Genomic DNA, 19,077 nt, shown 5'->3' with positions numbered 1-19,077 from the left:
ATTGCATTGGCTTTTTTAGCTGCCGCGTCACACTGTTGGCTCATGTCAAGTTTGTGGTCAACCAAGACTCCTAGATCCTTTTCACATGTACTGCTCTTCACTGTGTTCCCAGTGATGAAATAAAGTTTAATGATTGCTCACACAAACACAAGCATTCCACAGATGTGCCAACCATTTGATTCTGACAAACAGCACTGATGATCAGACATATCACAATTACAACTGCTTATCACTACTCTAGTTACACTAGAACCCATTGTATGTATGAAATAACTCTCACTCCAGCTTCCTATGATGAGTTTTTTGAAAGATTAAATTCAGAAAAATTTCAGAACTGAGTGATAGAATCTTGCTCTTTTCACACTAATTATATGATAACCTATAGTGGGTTTACAAAAGTTTCTGTAAAATGTTATGTTAAAAGATAATTCATGGTCTGGATCCATATTTTGACTTGAGAGGGATAGGCAAAGTCCATTGTGCAGTGCTTGATGGTCATCTGGTTGATGGGTGCTTAGAAACAGCAGCAAAAGGGGATTCACCAGCCCTATGCTTGGTGCTTGGAAAACACTGGTCATAGGACTGGTAAAGTCCTTTCCAGTGAACCTGAACTCACTACCCATCCACTGTTGGTCAGCAAGTTTAAAGATGCTGTTGGCAGGGGCCAGCTGTGTGGTTGAGATCCCTACAGGAAATATGGTTGATCCAGCCAGGGGCAGAGGAAAGGGGGGCAATGGGGGGTGGGCTACCCCCAGTGTCACCACTGAGGGGGGTGACAAAATGCTGGGTAGCACTCATCACAGGGCCTGCAGCCTGCCTGAGCCACGCTGGATCAGGCAACTGGCCATCAATTCTAAGGAGGAAGCTATTCAAGTGAGCAGTTATAATCTCATCTCATTTAACATTCAAGAATCAAGATGGATCAAGGAGCAAAATAACTAAGAGCTATGAACAAGACAGCAATAACTGTGCGTGGATGTGGGATTTCCCCATTCCCTTATATGTGTAAAATGCTTTAGATTAAATTGAATGTTCCACTGGTTTCAGTAAAAATAAAATAAAAAATCAATGAAACCAAACATCCAACTCAATTGGCTTGAAGCCTAATTAAAAGTCTATCAATTATTAACCACTTCATTTACCTTTCTCTGAATTTTTGTGCAAATTTTCCATTTTCATCATGAAGACGTTTGTTTTCATTCTTTGTTTTGAGTATTTCATCAAGAAGATGCCTAAGTCTTTTTTTCATATTGCTTAGATCAGAGTTCTGACTGGCTTGCTAGGAAATATTATAGAATATGATGAACATTATGAAAATTCTGCAACACATGGACTCAAAAACATATTAATTTGTATGTGTTTTTTTAAGCTTACTGATGTTTCCACAATGTTCTTCTCCTCTAAATATTCAGTCATTAAAACTTTGTTCTCATTTTCCTGAGTAGCAATTTTCAGAGTCATCCGCCTTACCTAACATTAAAAAGATAGTTTAATTGCTCATTCAGCATTTAATTGCAACATTGTAAATTTTCATCATAGTAAAATTTCTTGTTAAAATCTTGCAAATGTAGTTTCAGAGCCTCAGTTATAGCTTTGGAGCAGTATAGTGCTATTTTTGGTGAAAAGATAGTATTTGCTGCTTATATCATAGTTATAATTATGTTTTCTTTTCCACCCCTGTCACAAAAAAATTAAAAATAAAATACTTGGGCCCTGTTCTGTCTGTCGATGCAAATGAAAAATTTGACAGCTCCTAACTACCCTGCTACAGGCTAGTGGAACTTCCAAACCAGAATAAACAAGTGCATTGTGTCAGTGAGTGGGATGAAGGCACAATGTAAATGTCTTCAGTCTATACTTCTAAAAAGGAAAGCTTGCCCCAGTTCTCATGAGGGCCTAAAAATCAACATTTTAAATGGCCAAAACATATTAAACATAACATATTAAACAAAAAAGTGAAAAGGGCAAACTAACATAAAAAAGGAAATTAAGAGAGGAAAAGGAAAATAAATCCAGTTTTGCAGCCATTTTAAAATGAACATAAATGTGAACCACTTTTTTTGCAGAGGTCACAAAAAAGAACTTTATAGGATTCTTAGTATGCCTTTGTAACAGCACAGGCACCAGCATTGTTTTGGAGAATAGGACGAAAGCAATTTCTAGGGCCAGGGCCAGGGCCAGGCTTGAGTGCCAGGCTTAGTGTTTATGGTGGCCCCCCCCCCCGGCACTGTCCAACTATACAATTGCATGGATCTATGATTCTAAGTGTTATTTCCCAGTGCTGGTGCACTTTCTGTTGAATCTGATCAAGTGTTCAGCACCAGGCAGCTGCCATCTGTATCTGCCTGCAATCCAATACCCTGGTACATCTAATATAACAACACTGCTATGGGCACTCTGCTGTAGTGTGTGAAGGGGGGGGGGGAAATAGCAACTACCCAACTCAAATGGGATGCATACAGAAACCCCAGGGTAAGGATATGGAGGTGGCCAGTGGCAGTGTGCTGCTCATTAGCAGTGCAAAAAGGACTTCTAGTTGATGGCAGCACTATTGGTGGAGCCCACTAACACCTACTGCAGAAGAGGCCGAAATTAGGCACAGTGAGTCCTATTCAGATGTGTAGGTGCCAACAGATGTCCAAGCATGCCTGCTGCTGACCCTGGGGGTCTGGCAAGCTGGACAGTATTATTTTTAAAAATCTATCAAACATTTTTCACTTAACTAGATAACATTTGCATTTATTTGACTTATTACAGGACACTTAACATTTCAATAGACACAGTGTTAAGGACTTCATGTGGCATTCACTTCTAGAGGATTTATTTGCTTGCATATAAATATTCAAAACTCACTTTATCGTGCCAAGTCTTTAAATCAGCCTTTGTCTTTGCTTCTTTCTTGTTTAATTCTTCAAGAAGTTTTTTACTGTGTGATACTGCTTCCATTTTTGCTTTTATCTTGTAACTGAAATCATCGGCAATGAATTCAGCATCTTTAAGCTCTTTCCTAAGAAGAGGCAAGAATCAAATTATCCATCTGGCCAACTAAAGAAGCTGTTTATTAACAAAATATTATCAAACCAGTCAGAATAATCAGGTTTTCTCAGACATCTCGCCCCATTCCACTGCCCATGTAGCAGCACTAGATCTGTTTCATTTTTCAAATTCTAATATGCAACATGATCCTAAGTATGTTTACTTAGGTGTAAGCCCCACTGAGTTATATGTACTTAGAAGTACAGTCTTAGCCTCTTCCCTCTTAGGAGCATAATTTGTGTAAGTTAACCATCAGCCACTTAGTTAAGAAACACTTCTGCTAGCAATCTGATCTGTTATAACGAACATTTGTTATAATGTAGTGGAAGTTGACAGGTAGGATGAGCTGATGAGAGAGGATCAAGTGAGCAAAACAGGAAGATTAAAGTGCTTATCTGCTATCAACATAGAGGGTTGTAATCAACATAGGAATAAGCAGATCATTCCACAGTGTAAGGATTTCTCCTTGCACAATGGAACATTCTCTGCTTTCCTACCCCTCTGCATTCTCTGCTTTCCTGTTCTGGGAGTTTCCCCAAACCTCTAGAGCAGATTTGAAGGCAACATAGGGGTGGAGAGGGAGAATTCCCTTTGCACTAGCACTAATTCTTGTGCTATAGCAAATATTTGGTTGAATACCACCCTTACTTTTTACATCATTGGTAAATCATGGTGGTGCAGAGTTAGCTGCTATTTTGTCCTGGCCTGATTTGCAAATAGTTCTTAACTGTGGTTTAATGTGAATGAGCAGCTTGCTGGGTTGTTCTTGACTTACTGCTAGTGGTTTGTTTCAATGAAGCAATGAGCTCAGATTTGAATGACACAACATGCCAAGCCTTGTGCTTTGTTTCCAATGTGGCACAGCCAGGAGCATTGGAGGAGCGAAGCAGGAACTTTTCAGCAGCATGCACCAGCATGCTGCTCGGTAGCAAACCATGCATTAACTTTGGTTTGAAGCAGCATGTGACTACAGCCACTATTTTAAAGATTTTGTATTGTTGAGGTTTTTGTTATTTTGTTTGTTTGTTTGTAAATTTCTATCTTAGTGTTCCTCCCAAAGGATCCAAAGTTGGCAAAAATATCTTTAGTAATAAAACAATACAATGCAAACTTCTAAAAACAATTCAAACAATTACAGATTGAGGGAATGGGCTATAACCTAGGCTAGAGATAGCTGCTATAAAAGAAAAATATTTCTGTTCCAAAGGAGCCCAGGGTGGCAAACACACAAATGATAAAACTATTAAAATATTAAAGGCATCTCCAATACAAGTGCAGACTGGGAAAGATTTCTAACTAAAATGCTTGTTGGAACAGGAAGATATTCAGGAGGTGCTGAAAAGACTACAGAGATAGTGCCGCTCCCTCCTTGCATTGTTTCTTCTGTTATCACCAGGTTGGTCACTGCTTTCCTTTTGGGTGAAGACGGGGGGGGGGGGGGGAAAGTAGGTGTTGAGCGATTCTGCCTTCTCTGTCACCCAACAGCATTTATCTGTTTTTTCCTTGCAGAGGACCTACTACTTGCCTGTTCTTCCTCTTGCTTTGAACATAGCCAAAGAAACTTTTATTACTATTTTCAACCTCTCTTTCAAGCCTGTGTTCCTTCTGAGCTTTGGCCAGCATGATATTCATCCTGCAACTGATGGCTACTCATGTATACTCCTCCCCTTTCTTCAGTTCCTTATACGTGCCCCTCTTAAATCTCAACTCATCTGTAAGCTCCTTTCCTTTCTTGCTGGAATTGTCTGCATTTGTGCTTCTGATATTTCACCTTTAAGAAACTCCCGCCCATCTTGGACTCCCTTCTCTTTGAGTATTTCTGACCATGGGATCTCACTCTGTAGTTCCTTAAGCTTTTTTTGAAATGGGCCGTCTTAGAATCATAGAATAGAATCATAGAATCATAGAGTTGGAAGAGACCACAAGGGCCATCGAGTCCAACCCCCTGCCAAGCAGGAAACACCATCAAAGCACTCCTGACATATGGTTGTCAAGCCTCTGCTTAAAGACCTCCAAAGAAGGAGACTCCACCACACTCCTTGGCAGCAAATTCCACTGTCGAACAGCTCTTACTGTCAGGAAGTTCTTCCTAATGTTTAGGTGGAATCTTCTTTCTTGTAGTTTGGATCCATTGCTCCGTGTCCGCTTCTCTGTAGTCTTGTCTGACTACACTCAGCTTTACCTTGCCTCGGTATCATAAAACTATTGCTGAAAGCATTGCGATAAAGGATGTTTTAAAAAAGGACTAAGTAACCCTAAACTGAACACATTTTTAATTATTCTAAACCACCACCATGAGAGGTGGTGGACTCTCCTTCCTTGGAGGTTTTTAAGCAGAGGTTGGATGGCCATCTGATATGGATGCTTTAGCTGAGATACCTGCATTGCAGGGGGTTGGAGTCGATGACCCTTGGGTCCTTCCCAACTTTAAGTTTCTGTGAAACATTTGCAAATACCAAGAGGCTGGAAATGAAAGGCAAAAGCCTAAACCCCAAAGCAAAATGTTAGTGTTCCACATCTGCACCACATAACATTTAAAAGCCACTGATGTGGTTTGGTGCCCAATCCCTGTAATCCCGAGAATGTGTAAAGCACACAAGAGGAAGGAAGAAGTAACTTAATCAGACACACCTTTCCAAAGAATGTAGTAGACTATATACAAAAGGAGAGAGACAACTTGAACAACAATAATACCACAAAAAATTAAAATGCTTACTTTAAACTCATCAACAATGACTCAGCTATTTGTATTTGTTCAGCCATATATTTTCTTTCCCTTTCACACTCTTCTGTGAGATCTTGATGCAAACTGTTCACCATCACAAGTTCTTCATGAACTACATCATATCCAGTTTTGGTCTTTAAAAAGTAAAGAAATTAATCTGACAGTGCAAAGCTCAAAATGTTATAAGATTGTTCTCATTTTTTTGTCTCCTTGTGAAAAGGTGTAGCGTTATTTCTTTAATTCTTTTGCATTTTTCTTTGCTGCCTTTTAAAGGATAAAACTGAGACTTAAAATCCAATCCTATGTCCATTTACTCAAAAATAATCTCATCTGAGTTTAATGAGAATTAGGATTGCAAATTTACATACAGCTAAAACTCTTTGGGAAGCTGGCTTACTTTTATTGAGTATTAGGCAACCAACTATTTTCCCCTTTCCCAAACAGAAGGTGGCTAAAGTTCTTTCCTTTGGGCAGATGGATTAAGAAGGTGTGAATAACCATAGCTAATTTAAATAATTTGAGAATGCTAGTCTACTGCAGTAAGTCCTGTTGTACATTAAAGATGGACACATTTATTGTGGCATAAACTTTTCAAAGAAACAAAGTTACAAATGTCCTCCTCTTGACTTTTCCACTCTGTGCCTATGTTAGATAATCCCTACCCACTCCCAAAATAGTGATTTGAGGAGGACTAATCAAATAAAGTTTGGATCACTATCATCAAAACATTTAACATATTTTATCGCTTTTATTTTTGTTGCATCTAACTTTGCTTAATCATACAGGCTTTGTTTGTTTTATTAAATTTTTATACCACCTTTCATCTGAAGATAACAGGGTGCTTTACAATATAAAATCACAAAAAATACACAGCATAAGAACAAAAACACACACACACCAGTTTAAAAGGATGTATGTAGATTGTTTAATTAACCAAAGGCATGGGAGAACAGACTATATGCATCAGCACAGCTTGTTCACAGGAAGCCAAGATAAACCAAAAAGTCGGATTTACTGTGATGTATGAACATGATCAATGTGTGCTAGGAAATTATTATAAATGATTTCTCTAATGATTTTTTACATTTCAATGCTGCTTTGATAGAACCAATGAGAAGAACGGTTCTTCCAATAACTTTGCCTTTCTTTTATTTTGCTTTTAAAAGTAGCAAGCATTTTTTTAGTTAACCTTCTTTTAAATAGTTTTCAAATTGCTATTTAAGCTGTAAACCTACACACACTGGTCTGAGAAGACTCACTTACTCCATGGAAATTACTGCTACACAGACAAACATAGGACTGCACTGTTAACTTCATAATGTCATACCTGGTTTGAAAGAAAATGCGGACTTAACCATTAATTTAAAGCCACTTTTCTGGTTGGGTCTGTTTTTAATTTAGCATTTATTGTTTTATATATATATTTCAAAGAGTTTGGCTTAATCTATACATTACCTTTTATAATAAATCTGCCTTTCCATTTCATAAGTTAGGACTCTTCTAGATTTCTACTTTAAAAGGTGCTGTACTTTCACATTTCTCTTTATCATTATAGGCATGTAATAATAATACAGGAACAAAATCTCTGAAAAGGGCATGTACCAAACTCATTGGGCGTGGGGGAAATAAAATAAAATATTTAATCTATTTACCTGTGTGTATATCTTTTTCACTTGTACCATAGCACCACCTTCATAAGACAGCTTTTCTCCCAGCAGAGGGCTGTATTTCTTCATGTAGGCTATATTCTCCAGAACTTTTGCATTAGCTACTTCTATTTTTGTCAGTTGGTTTACTGCATCCTGGAGCTGATTATTCTTTTCTTCAAAATGCCATTGTAATTCTGAAATATCTCGTGAACACTTCTCCCATTCTGCAGAAGAAAAATAAGCTATGCAGTATAACAAAATTATGACAACTGCGTTTAAAGACGGAACATATAATTTCACCTGATACGCTGTCAGATCTCTACGCAGTTTCCTATTAAATATATGCTCACATAATCCTTCTATGCATATAACAGCTGCTGAAATTGTGCCCCTGGCAAAGAGAAACCAAGTTCGGTACCTTTCCTCACATCAAACCTTCCATCTTTGCTAGTTGAGTAGTGGAAACCCATCCTGTCACAGCAGGGAGCCATTTCACGCTCCAGGATGTCAGGGTGGAGCAAGTGAGTCGCTACTTCCACACAGAGCTACTCCTTGTGGCATCAGGCAACTCTCATTTTCTGCTCATATGTCTTTCATCATCCTGTGGACCAGCACTATTAAGGGATGAGGCAGTAGGAAGACCTTGGACAGTGGTATATGGTTCTGAGGCATCAAACGGCCACATCTTGGGGTGGAGTTCCATCCAGGAGTGTAGATGGGCAGGACTTAAGCTCCCCACACCCTTGCAGCATCTTACTCTACTGTGTGTCACTGTAGCTGTCCTATAGAAAAGTCTCTCAAGTCCTGCTGGAGTTTCTTCCTTCAGGGCTACCAATAAGCTGCCCTGCCCAGCTAGCCTTGTGCTCTCCAGCAAACTCTTTGCCTGCCCTTTCTCCACTTACCATATGCCTCCTTCAAGCAGCTGCCTTGGCAGAGGCTGCCTACGTCTGCACTCTTTCCCTCTCTGAACTGGCTATTACTCTTTTGTCAGCTCTCTCAGCACTTCTCCCTTTCTTGGTTGCCTTCCCTCTTTCCTACTCCTCTGCACGCATCTAAAGAGTCCCTGTCTTCCCCTCAGGCAATCTCCCCTCTTCCCTAATTGGCTAAATCTGTGGCTCCTTTTGGCTTCTGGGTGGGTTAGTGCAGGGATGGAGAACCTGTGGCCTTCCAAATGCTGCTGGACTCCAACTCCCATAATCCCAAACCACTGGCTCTGCTGGTTGGGGCTGATGGGAATTGTAGTCCAACAACACCTGTGGATTCCCCACCCCTGGGCTAGTGAGCATACAATGCCTAAATGTGACCTCAACCGTCATGGGCAGTCATGGATAGCCCAACCTCTGCCATAAGTGAGAGTGAGAGAGATGCCACAACATGCCGGGGGACGGGGAGCTGGTGGTGCTCAGAATGTATTCAACATGGGCATGGGTCCCACCCTTTGCTTCTTTCCCCTTGTTGTCCACCTATGACCCTTATCAGTAGATGTGAGAGCAAAGACATGGGCAATTGGGAAGCAAGCTTGAAACAAAGCTGCTCTTTCTCTTTTTATTTCATAGCTCTGAGCAGAGTTCCTTGGCTCCTCTGCTCATCTTGATTCCTGAATGTTAAAGCAATGAAAACTTGAGATATTTACCATCCACTTGAATAATTTTCTATCTTAGAATAGGAAGTAATCAAGAAAAGAATCGAGGAAAGCAGCAGCTTCACCTTCTACTGCAAGAGGTGAATGGTGGGGTAGGAAAGAACCTAACTCTGCCTTGCTAAATAAACGATAAAACAGAGAGTACCTTGGGGGAAAGGGTTAGTTTGCTTTCATGTTCTTTGGTGATTCTCTTACACTGAATTGCTTGAATCCTACTGAATGGTCCAGAATGTATGCAACTCCCCAACACCCTGTGAACTCATCTTGTGCAGCTCCATTAATGAATAAGCAGTTCAATTGGGAAAGGTTTACTGCCTTGTGCACCACTGGTAGTGTGAACTGTGGCTGATGAGAGCTGTAATGCAAAACATCTAGAAGGCACCAAGTTAAGGTAGTTTGCCTCACTGGAATACAAGATCCAATAGGAATAATTCTCCCCATTTTTCAGGTAGCCTTGGGTAAGCCAGCTTCAGATGAGCCCCAGCTGAGAGGGGACGGAAATCATACACTAATGTATCTCAGGCTGACCCAGGATGGGAGACTTGAGCTGGCTCAGTGAGAGATAAACCTATTCCACCACCACCCTCATCCTGGCAGATCTTGGGTTTGCATATAATGTCATGATATCTGTGTTATCAACACAGCTGATTTTGGTGATTGGCCACTGTTATGTTATGTTATGATTCTAATTTCATTGTCTTCTAGTTGCACAGTTTCCTACCCACCCCAAGCTTCAAGATGCATCTTATGCAGTCCATGACAACTTACACATAATCAATTTGTTAGTATCTAAGGTACCAAAGGGCTTTGGGGGTCATATTCAAGTAAGTCTGAAAAAGTTTCTCACACCTGCTTTACAAGGTTAATTTTCATACCTCTTTGAACAGCTATGGGAAGCTGTTCCAGCCTCCAGCGTGACAGGATATCAGCATTTAGGTATAGCTTTTTTCTGCGGTTTTCCTCAAACTTTAAAGCATCTGCAGCCCTTTTACGTTCCTCTTCTAATCTCATAACTAATTCTGTGACCTCTGCCAGAACAGCTGTTGTTTTCTGCTTTAAAGGCTGGACATCTTTTGAAATTAAAAAGGGTGTGTGTGTAAAAATATTTGTGGCACTGTTTCACATTTCAGGTTTATCTAAAATGCATGATCTGAGATGCATTTTTAACAAGTTTTTAGTATGTCACATACACAGTCCTAGAACCAGGCACACAAAAATACAGTTTATACAACAATAAACAGTGTCCCCCCCGCCCCGAAAAATAGGTGCCAGAACTCACCATGAAGTTGTTACAGTAAGTTGCTGGGTGACTCGGGGCAGCCCTGAACAGATACCAGTTTGTTAACTGTGTTCACACCCCAAGGATGTGCTAAAAACTACGGAAAGCTGTCTCCATAGCTGGTTTGGGGGTTGCCCCTGGTTGTGGTGCATGTCAAATAAATGCACCCCTGCCTCCCTCATTCTCTTAGATTCAGGCAGATGGCTAGGGCAACTGGGAAGCAGGAGGCCATGTGCTTTAAATGTATGGTGGAAATTATTATTATTAATTATTCATTCATTCATTCATTCATTCATTCCCCGCCCATCTGGCTGATTACTTCAGATTCCCTCCTCTCCCATTCTCTTCCTTTCTTGTTATTCACCCTCGAGAAAAGCTTTCCTTATCCCAATGCCTGTCTCTGCCCATCTTTTATGTAATGCTCGTGGCTTCTCTGCTCCCTTTACCATACTGCTGCTGCTTTCCCCGCAAACTCTTGCAGTTCCTTTTCAGTTAGTTTCATTTACTGAGGGTCAGAGAAAAAGTGACCATGGCTTGAACAGGTCCAATTAACTAAATGGAGGTGGCTGCAGTTCCACACACGAAACTGCAGATGGTGCCTAAAGAATTCCAGATATGCTGCAGTTCCAAGTGGGCTTTCCCTTCTTTCAAAAAGCAACACATTAAGTATGACTGCCCAGAAGAACTGAATTCAGATAGGTGCTGCAACTTTATATTGATAGCTATAAGGTGAAGCCCATTGCTGTGCTATTTCATGGCAATCACATGAGGACTACATGTTTTGTTGTTGCAATAATGCTTCAGTCCTTGGGTTAACACTTCTCTGCCGAATTTCCTGCCGTATTTTGCAGCTTAAAACAACAGTCAACAGAATGAATTCTGCACCTCTTCAATGTAATAGTTTGAGGCTGTAACATTCACACTTTTTACCCAATTTGGACCTCAGAAGATGTCTGGAGGAGATCCAGAATGTATTGAAATAATTTGCGGGAGCATCGTGGAAAAGATAAAGTATAACAGTATAAAATGTGTACAACATGCATGGAATGTGCCTTGTTTTTCAGATTTTGCATAAGTAAATGCTAAAGCTTAGTCTAGCAACTGTATATATATTTTTTCCATTTAGCCTACTATTGTAAATTACACAGACAATGAATTATTGGGGTGTAATTGCTGGGCAAAACAACACTTACCCCCTTCTTTTCTACTAGAATCAATGCTTAACAGTACTGCTTGCCGCTGTGTGTAAAGCAGCATGAGACACAACTCTGCCTGTTTTCATGAGAAAATATTCATCAGCATTAAGAAAAATTTGAATATTTGAATGTTTTCAGTGATGATAAATTATCCATGAAAACACTATCCTGCAAATGTATATAGCTGTTTACATTTTAGCTTATGTTTTAGTAAACATTATCTAAAAGAAAATCTGTTTTAGTTTTTCAGTTTCAAAAACACAACATACTTTCAAAATCACTGTTATCAGATATATCTTAGTATAAGCAGTGAACACAGAATGTGTCGTGGAAAATGAATTTGGAAAAGGTTCCTTCACTGTAGCTAAGGGCTATTTCAACACAGCAGTCAAGAGAATTAGTTTTCTCCTTTGGTCCTCTCCCTTGCAGAAATTTCTGAGTTACAAATGGCAAACGGCACCATCCTACAGATTCCAGACATTCCAACCACTAGAATGGGCACTATCTAGTATAAATAATGCTATAATTCTCAGGAAATAAGTTGAACTAAATAGTTTGGCTAATAACATTGTGACAGAGAGGGTAAATACTCAACCATTTTTACCTTCCCAATATAATGACTGTTTAGCCTTCAGTTCAGAGGATAACCAGCTATCTTCAACATTTTTAATATCTGACTCCCTGTAAATATAAGTAAATATTTTAAGGCTGGAACGCCCTTGTAACATCTACATGTTACTTCAAATCCATCTTCAGTATCCACATCTTTCATGAAACTATTGCCTTAATCAAGGGACCTATAACCCTCAAGATGTTGCTATGAGACTTCAACTCCCACCAATATGAGAATGTTCCCCATTCTCATATTGAGAGCCAGTGTGGTGGCTAAGAGTGGTAGACTCGTAATCTGGTGAACCGGGTTCGCGTCTCCGCTCCTCCACATGCAGCTGCTGGGTGACCTTGGGATAGTCACACTTCTTTGAAGTCTCTCAGCCCCACTCACCTCACAGAGTGTTTGTTGTGGGGGAGGAAGGGAAAGGAGAATGTTAGCCGCTTTGAGACTCCTTCGGGTAGTGATAAAGTGGAATATCAAATCCAAACTCTTCTTCTTCTTCTTCCTGGCTTATCCCCTTAACACCTCAACTCTTGTGGGAATTGAAATATCAAGATGGCAGGGTGGGAAGTCACTTTTAAATTTGTATTAAATTTGAATTGAGGTGGTGGTAAATACATTTTTAAAAAATTGAAAAACATTAATTGGTCAAAATATGAGTGGGGATCCCTATATGTGCACAAGCAGGCTTCCCTCATTAAAGTGAATGGCACTATTTAGTGGGAAGAAACTCCAGTGAAAACCCTAATTATTACAAATTATATATGGATGTTATTGTATATATTTTAAAATTTTATGTACGGATGTTTTATGATGGCCTATATTTGTAATGCCTAATAAAGGTTTGGCGAAGTAAGTAAGCAAGCATTAAAGTGAATGGGGAAGCCCTTATTCATGCTAGAACTCCATGTGTGTATTAGTAAAATAAAAACAATTAGAATGGTGCCTGGTACAAACATTAAATCAAAACTCAGAAGATCCTTACCATGGAATTTTCTCCAGCTTGTACAAGTGATCATACTGCAAATACAAAGAAGATGCTTCATTAACATATTTTAGTTGTAGTATTTGCACTGAGTATGTGTATGGAGATAAGTTGAATTTGTTTTTAAATGATTTCACGGACCACAGATTTTTTTTAAAAAACAAATCATACAAATATGACAGTAACGTTATATTTTATGTATTGCTTTCCTAAACACGTCAAGCCTTGTAACAGCAGCTTTCATAACGGCAGTCTATGAATCAGTTAACAAGGTTAAAATCTTATTTTTTCTATTACTACTTGGCTTACAAAGTAAGTGTCATCTGCCAAACATTTGAGTTGTGGATGTAGTGTGTGACAGCTGGACCAAAGGGTTGGATCAAATGATCCACCTCTGGGCTATTTGTGATTTCACGTTTAAAGAAAATATATATATTTATATATATATTGTGAAAATACAATGACTGGTCACACATCCTGTTCTGATATATTGAAATCTGTGTTTCCCAACCAAACTGAAAGTTTTTAATTTTGTAGTCAAATAGCAGTGGAGGGAGCAACCCAAAATGTCCATCATAAGGCAATCAAAATAAGAAAATTCTATACAGTATTATTATTTATTAAATTTGTTTACTGTTCTCCATCCAAAGAATTCAGGGTGGTTCACAGCATCAAAATACAAAATACATATTGTTATGAATGCGGGCGTGGTTGCTCGAGAGCAAACAGGCAAGACTCCCCGTTGGTCTTTTCAAGGCTTTATTATTTGTCCAAAACGTTCACAATACAGACTGACTCAATTCCATGTCTGCTCAGTCGCTAACAGAATCTGGGAGTGGGTGGTCCTTAAACTTTCCCCAGCAGAGCAGTTTTTTGACACCCATCCTACGCCTCCCCTCTCTGCGCATGAGCCTACTGCGCAGAGAGGGCGTGGGCAAAAGGGGACCTGCCTCCCCCCCGCTTTGCTCAGGTTCGGTGTTGCTCCCTGTAACCCAACTGCCCTTCCACCTCCCGCCTCTGAGCTGATGGCAGTTCCCTGACACATATTAAAAACAAAGCAAACCAATAACCCCTCCTCCCAGAAACACATTTAAAAGCACATAGAACGTTAATCAGACAAAGGCCTAGTTCAAGAGGAATGTTTTTGCCAGGCGCCTAAAGATGTAAAATGAAGGCACCAGGCGAGCTGCCCTGGAAAGAGCAACCCACAAATGGAGCCTTCGGTATTATTGCTCTTGTTGTTTATTATTGTTTTTGTAGTATTACTTGTGCCCCTATTTTTGATGTCAAATAAAAATGAGCTCTAGTAAAATATCTGTGAAGGTTGGGAAATAAATAAAGTACCTGTTGAAAGGATTCTTCCACTTTTACTTCTAGGTCTTGAATGTGATGGATAGCTTTGTGAACACATGAAGCTGGAGCATTTACAGCAGCACAGCTACGTTGCTTGCAGGGCAAGTCCCCCCAAATGTTTTCCTTCATCCCTAAAAGTATTCCAAAAAAATGAGGGGGGGGGGAATGCAAGTAATAAATATTTTTACAAGTTTTACAAGTTACAAAGAATGTGTGATCAACTACATTTTATAAGTAGATGTCACACGGAATCTTGTATTTCAAGCTCCCAACACCTTTTCTTTCTTAAACCAGGAACAATAGGCACCAATTTGGAGCAGGATGGTGGTGAGAAGAGGAGATGTTAGCTATTTGCTTTCATGCCAGTTCTCTAACAACTCAGGGCTGCTCTCCCTCTTTTTCTAATTACTGTGAGCCACTTTGAGAGGCCATAACTGTCTGAAAAGCAGGATAAAAATGTAGTGAGTAAATCATTATTGCACATTCAGGCACGTAAGAGCAGCCTTATCTGTCAAGCTGGAAGAGGTTAGGATGCTGACTCAGGGCCTCCACGGTATTGCCTCTGCTGGTGGCCAATGTAAACCAGACAAGAGAGCATTGCAGGTACTTGGATGCTATGCCAGGCCATCTACCAGCAATACACTCACTATGGGCCTCTTGCTGTGCCAGCCTGGAGCTGGTGTAGCAAAAGATTGTGTTTTTACTGCTCCTCCACCTTTTACTTTGTCCAGTGTGAGCTACAGGTCTTCAAAGGTGGTGGTGGCTTCACCACTCCATTCAGTCTTGCTGCTCCTGGCCAAGATTCAGGATTGCAGCCCATTGTCATAAAAAGTAAAAAAAAAATTACAGGCTTGCCATGCAGCCCTATGCAATTCAGTGGGACTTTAGTAGGATCTACAGTGCTTCTCAAATGCCTTGGTACTCAAACAACTTCGAACCCAAACGCTGCAAACCTGAAGTAAGTGTTCTGGTTTGCGAACTTTTTTCAGAAGCCGAACGTGCTCCGTTCTGAGTGTTAAACTTCCAATTTGAGTGCCACACTTCCGTTTTGAGTGTTACGCTGCTGATTGAAGTTTTTCACTTCAGTTTTGAGTACCACACTTCCGTTTTGAGTGTTACGTTGAGTTCTGTCTGTCTTTGCTAATTTTGCATTTTTGTTTTCGAGGCTTATTTGTTTTGTTTTTCTGACTGTGTGGAACCCAGTTCAGCTACTGATTGATTGATTGTGTGACTGCAGTACATTGTTTACTGCTTTCATTTTATGGACCAATGGTCTCGTTAGATAGCAAAATTCATGTTAAATTGCTGTTTTAGGGGTTGTTTTTAAAAGTCTGGAACGGATTAATCCACTTTGCATTACTTTCTATGGGAAAGTGCACCTTGGTTTTGGAATGCTTTGGTTTTGACACTGACTTCCAGAATGGATTAAGTTTGAGAACCAAGGTACCACTGTACACACATATAAAAACCGTTCTGAAAAGCGCTTTTAAAAATACATTGAATTTTCCATAAGGTTCACCATCGCCATCAAGTGTCACATTGTATATAACACTTACAACACACTTAAAATGTTTTATTTGCAGTTATATAGCTGAGTCCTTACTCTCAGGTAAGAATATACAGTCTACAGCTTTTGCTGTTAGGTATATATTTCGCCCTCTATGGCTAACAGCAACTTGCAGGGAGGATCAAGACTAGGGCTATGACATAGAGAACAAGTGTCTGACTACCCTGATCCAATATGTTGATCCTAATCCAAATTAGGCCCCACAATATGAATGAATGAGAACGATTGAATCAGAATAGAAAAGATGTGGACTGTTTTCATGTAATAATTACTCTGACTCTTAGTTTCCAGTTCCAATCAAATTTCACATACATGTAATAGCCCAGTCTTCACACTTATCCCTCCCTAGATTGTGCTAGGGAGCCAGGTACACTGATCCAGGTTATTTGTCTTAAAGACTGAGGAAATCATAGAAATCTTAAATCATAGAGTTGGAAGGGGCCATGACGATCATCTAGTTCAACCACCTGCAATGCAGGAATCTTTTGCCCAATGTGGGGCTCAAAGCCATGACCCTGAGATTAAGAGCCTCATGCCCTACTGACTGAGCTATCCCTCAGGTAAAAATCCAACATCAAGGCAAGCCAAGCTGGAAGTAATAATCCCAAGAGAACAGTATTAAGGGACAACAGCAAAAGTGGGGATAGATACTCTGGAGAGAGGGAGGATACAACCAAAATACTACATATACAGATACACACACACAAATTCAAAAGTATCGGGGGGGGGAACAGTTTAAATCTGTTCAAAACTTTAAAGAAATGTAAATTGCACAAAGTTCCAAGAAGCGGGACGGAAATACCTTCTGGTTTTTGGCGGTTATCCTTGGAAGAAAGTAATGACATTTCAGTCATTGTTGCCCACAGATCTTGGCAGCCTAGTTTGTTTTTCTTTAACAAACAAGCAAACAAACACACAAACAAACACAAATAGATAAATATACCATTATAATGTACAGTATTCAAAATATGAACAAGCAGCATTGTTAGTATAATTCATATTTTCCATTTTTAAAAGCCATTGGATTGTCAAAATCTGCTTATTAATTATTCCAAGCACCAAAAAATAGATATGATAAGTGAGAGACAAATGAGTACACAACTGAGACTTTACTTTCTTTTTCCTCTGTTGCAACTCTTGGTGCAAAGCAGCTTGTCTTAAGAAAACGACAATAGCTGCATATACACAAAAGTGAAAGAGGAAGTAAAGCTTGTATTCTGCACCCTTCCTCCTATCAGCAAGAGTGGTTGATCCCAAAGACAAATAAGCTCTAAACTGGTTCTCATATTGGACAATTTCTTAGGAGCTGAGTAGTAGGCTACAGAGTTGCAAACAACCCTTGATATAAATCAGAAGCAAAGTTGTAAAAGCAGTACTAGGACTTGTTTGTTAAATTATGAACTCAAGGTATAATTTTGATCCCACCCCTTCACAGCTGGGAAAATAATTGTAACATAAATTATTCTTTCCACTTTAAAACAACAACTTTGCATTGCCCTTTTTATTAAATCTGGCATTTGGGGATAGTAGCTTAAGAAACAATGGGATGTGTTTCTTATTTAGGATAAGTGGAGGGAAATACATTGTTTTAACCACAGGATACATTTTGCATTCAGGAAATGACACTCAGGAAAGAGGTGAGAATAAAATACAGAGCACTACTACAGGTGCATAGTCTCATCAGGTATGCTATGCAAATGCTTCTACATTCTATTTCACACTTCATTAAATAAAATTAAATAGTCAGCAACACACATATACAACATTCTAAATTACTTAGTTTCTTCAAACTTCCCTAAGATATGGATTTAAATACATTAAATATAGAACAGAAATTTCAATAGAAAACTGAGAATTTAGCACTAAAACAATTCTTCATTAACAGGAAGGCATAATTTCACACGATTGCTTTTAAAATCAAGTTACAATGGCTGTGTGAAATGGAATGCTAAACCATAGTTTAGCATTGTGAAAATGAGATTAGGTGAACCTCATGATCATACACCAGAAGTGCCCCATCAGAAGATCTTGGGGTTCAAAGTAGAAAAAAGGGAATCAGGACCCAAGTTGTTTAGGGCTTTGTGAATTCACAAAAGAAGTTTGAACATGACCTAGTAGCAAATCCACAACCAGTACAGCTCTCTCAGCAAAGGAGTAATATTCAGTCAGTAAGTAACCTTCTCCTGCAAGCAGTCTAGCTGCTATATTCTTCACTTGTTGCAGATTCCGGACCAAATTAAAGAGATGCCCCACATAAACTGAGTTTTGGTAATCAAGGTTTACCAATATATCATAGCTGTCAACTTACAGATTTGAAAATAAGGGACCAGCACCCTTGAAAATAAGGGACCAGCAGCCAAAATAAGGGACCTGCAGCCTCACCTGTTCCAGGCACTCCAGTCTTCCTGTCCTCCTGCAGTCTGGTCAAACTCATGCTGGTAGCTTCGAGAACACTGTCCAACCAACTTTGTAACCAGAGGTTCAACTGAATAGAATCTGAATCACATGCACCACAAGGCCTATGCAGCCTCAACTTAAGATGGCTCCCCGGTTTGGCTTTGCACTGCAAAGTTTGCAGCAACACGTGCAACAAAATGGCGTCCAGCATTCAAAAAACCCCTCAGCTTGCATTAACTAGCCACACACAAGGCATGCAAGCTCCACCCCCCAGTCGTTCTTTGACTTCTTATTGGGTGAGCAACACAGCCAAGCAACACAGTTGGAGCCTCCCTCCTCCCTGGCCGGCAGGGAGGGAGGGAGAGGAGCTGCTTCCTTTGAAATTTAAGGGACATCATTTAAGGGACATTTAAGGGACATCTATCAATAAGGGACAACAGCGGGACATGGCGCTGGAATAAGGGACTGTCCCTTCAAATAAGGGACACTTGACAGCTATGCAATATATGGACCACTGTGATCAGGCTATCCTAGTCAAGGAATGGTTGCAGCTGGCAAACTAGCCAAAGCTGATATGTAGAAGGCACTTCTACTCACAGAGGTCACTTGGGCCTCTAGTGTCAAAGATGGATCAA

The 19,077-nt window shown here is 39.8% G+C and overlaps 1 protein-coding gene across 13 annotated transcripts in view; it reads right to left on the bottom strand.

Annotated features, from left to right (window-relative positions):
- CCDC178 (coiled-coil domain containing 178) overlaps positions 1 to 19,077 on the bottom strand; it is a 144,490-nt gene that overhangs the window by 117,581 nt on the left and 7,832 nt on the right. For 9 of the 13 annotated variants that reach the window (XM_081014416.1, XM_081014425.1, XM_081014420.1 and 6 more), the window contains 10 exons: positions 16,848 to 16,922; positions 14,470 to 14,609; positions 13,126 to 13,160; positions 12,132 to 12,208; positions 9,928 to 10,122; positions 7,414 to 7,634; positions 5,753 to 5,895; positions 2,854 to 3,007; positions 1,375 to 1,470; positions 1,143 to 1,279 (listed from right to left, as the gene is read on the bottom strand). In XM_081014416.1, the coding sequence (XP_080870542.1) occupies positions 1,143 to 1,279; positions 1,375 to 1,470; positions 2,854 to 3,007; positions 5,753 to 5,895; positions 7,414 to 7,634; positions 9,928 to 10,122; positions 12,132 to 12,208; positions 13,126 to 13,160; positions 14,470 to 14,609; positions 16,848 to 16,899 (1,250 nt within the window). In that variant the 5' untranslated portion in view covers positions 16,900 to 16,922. Of the gene's footprint in view, positions 1 to 1,142; positions 1,280 to 1,374; positions 1,471 to 2,853; positions 3,008 to 5,752; positions 5,896 to 7,413; positions 7,635 to 9,927; positions 10,123 to 12,131; positions 12,209 to 13,125; positions 13,161 to 14,469; positions 14,610 to 16,847; positions 16,923 to 18,427; positions 18,898 to 19,077 lie in introns of those variants that run through there. The other 4 variants (XR_013988848.1, XM_081014418.1, XM_081014414.1 and 1 more) reach the window with 3 other exon arrangements.

The sequence above is a fragment of the Podarcis pityusensis genome, assembly GCF_964106645.2.
Source record: "Podarcis pityusensis genome assembly, chromosome: 7".
NCBI classification, from domain to species: Eukaryota; Metazoa; Chordata; class Lepidosauria; order Squamata; family Lacertidae; genus Podarcis; species Podarcis pityusensis.
This window is presented reverse-complemented; position numbering and strand designations above follow the sequence as displayed.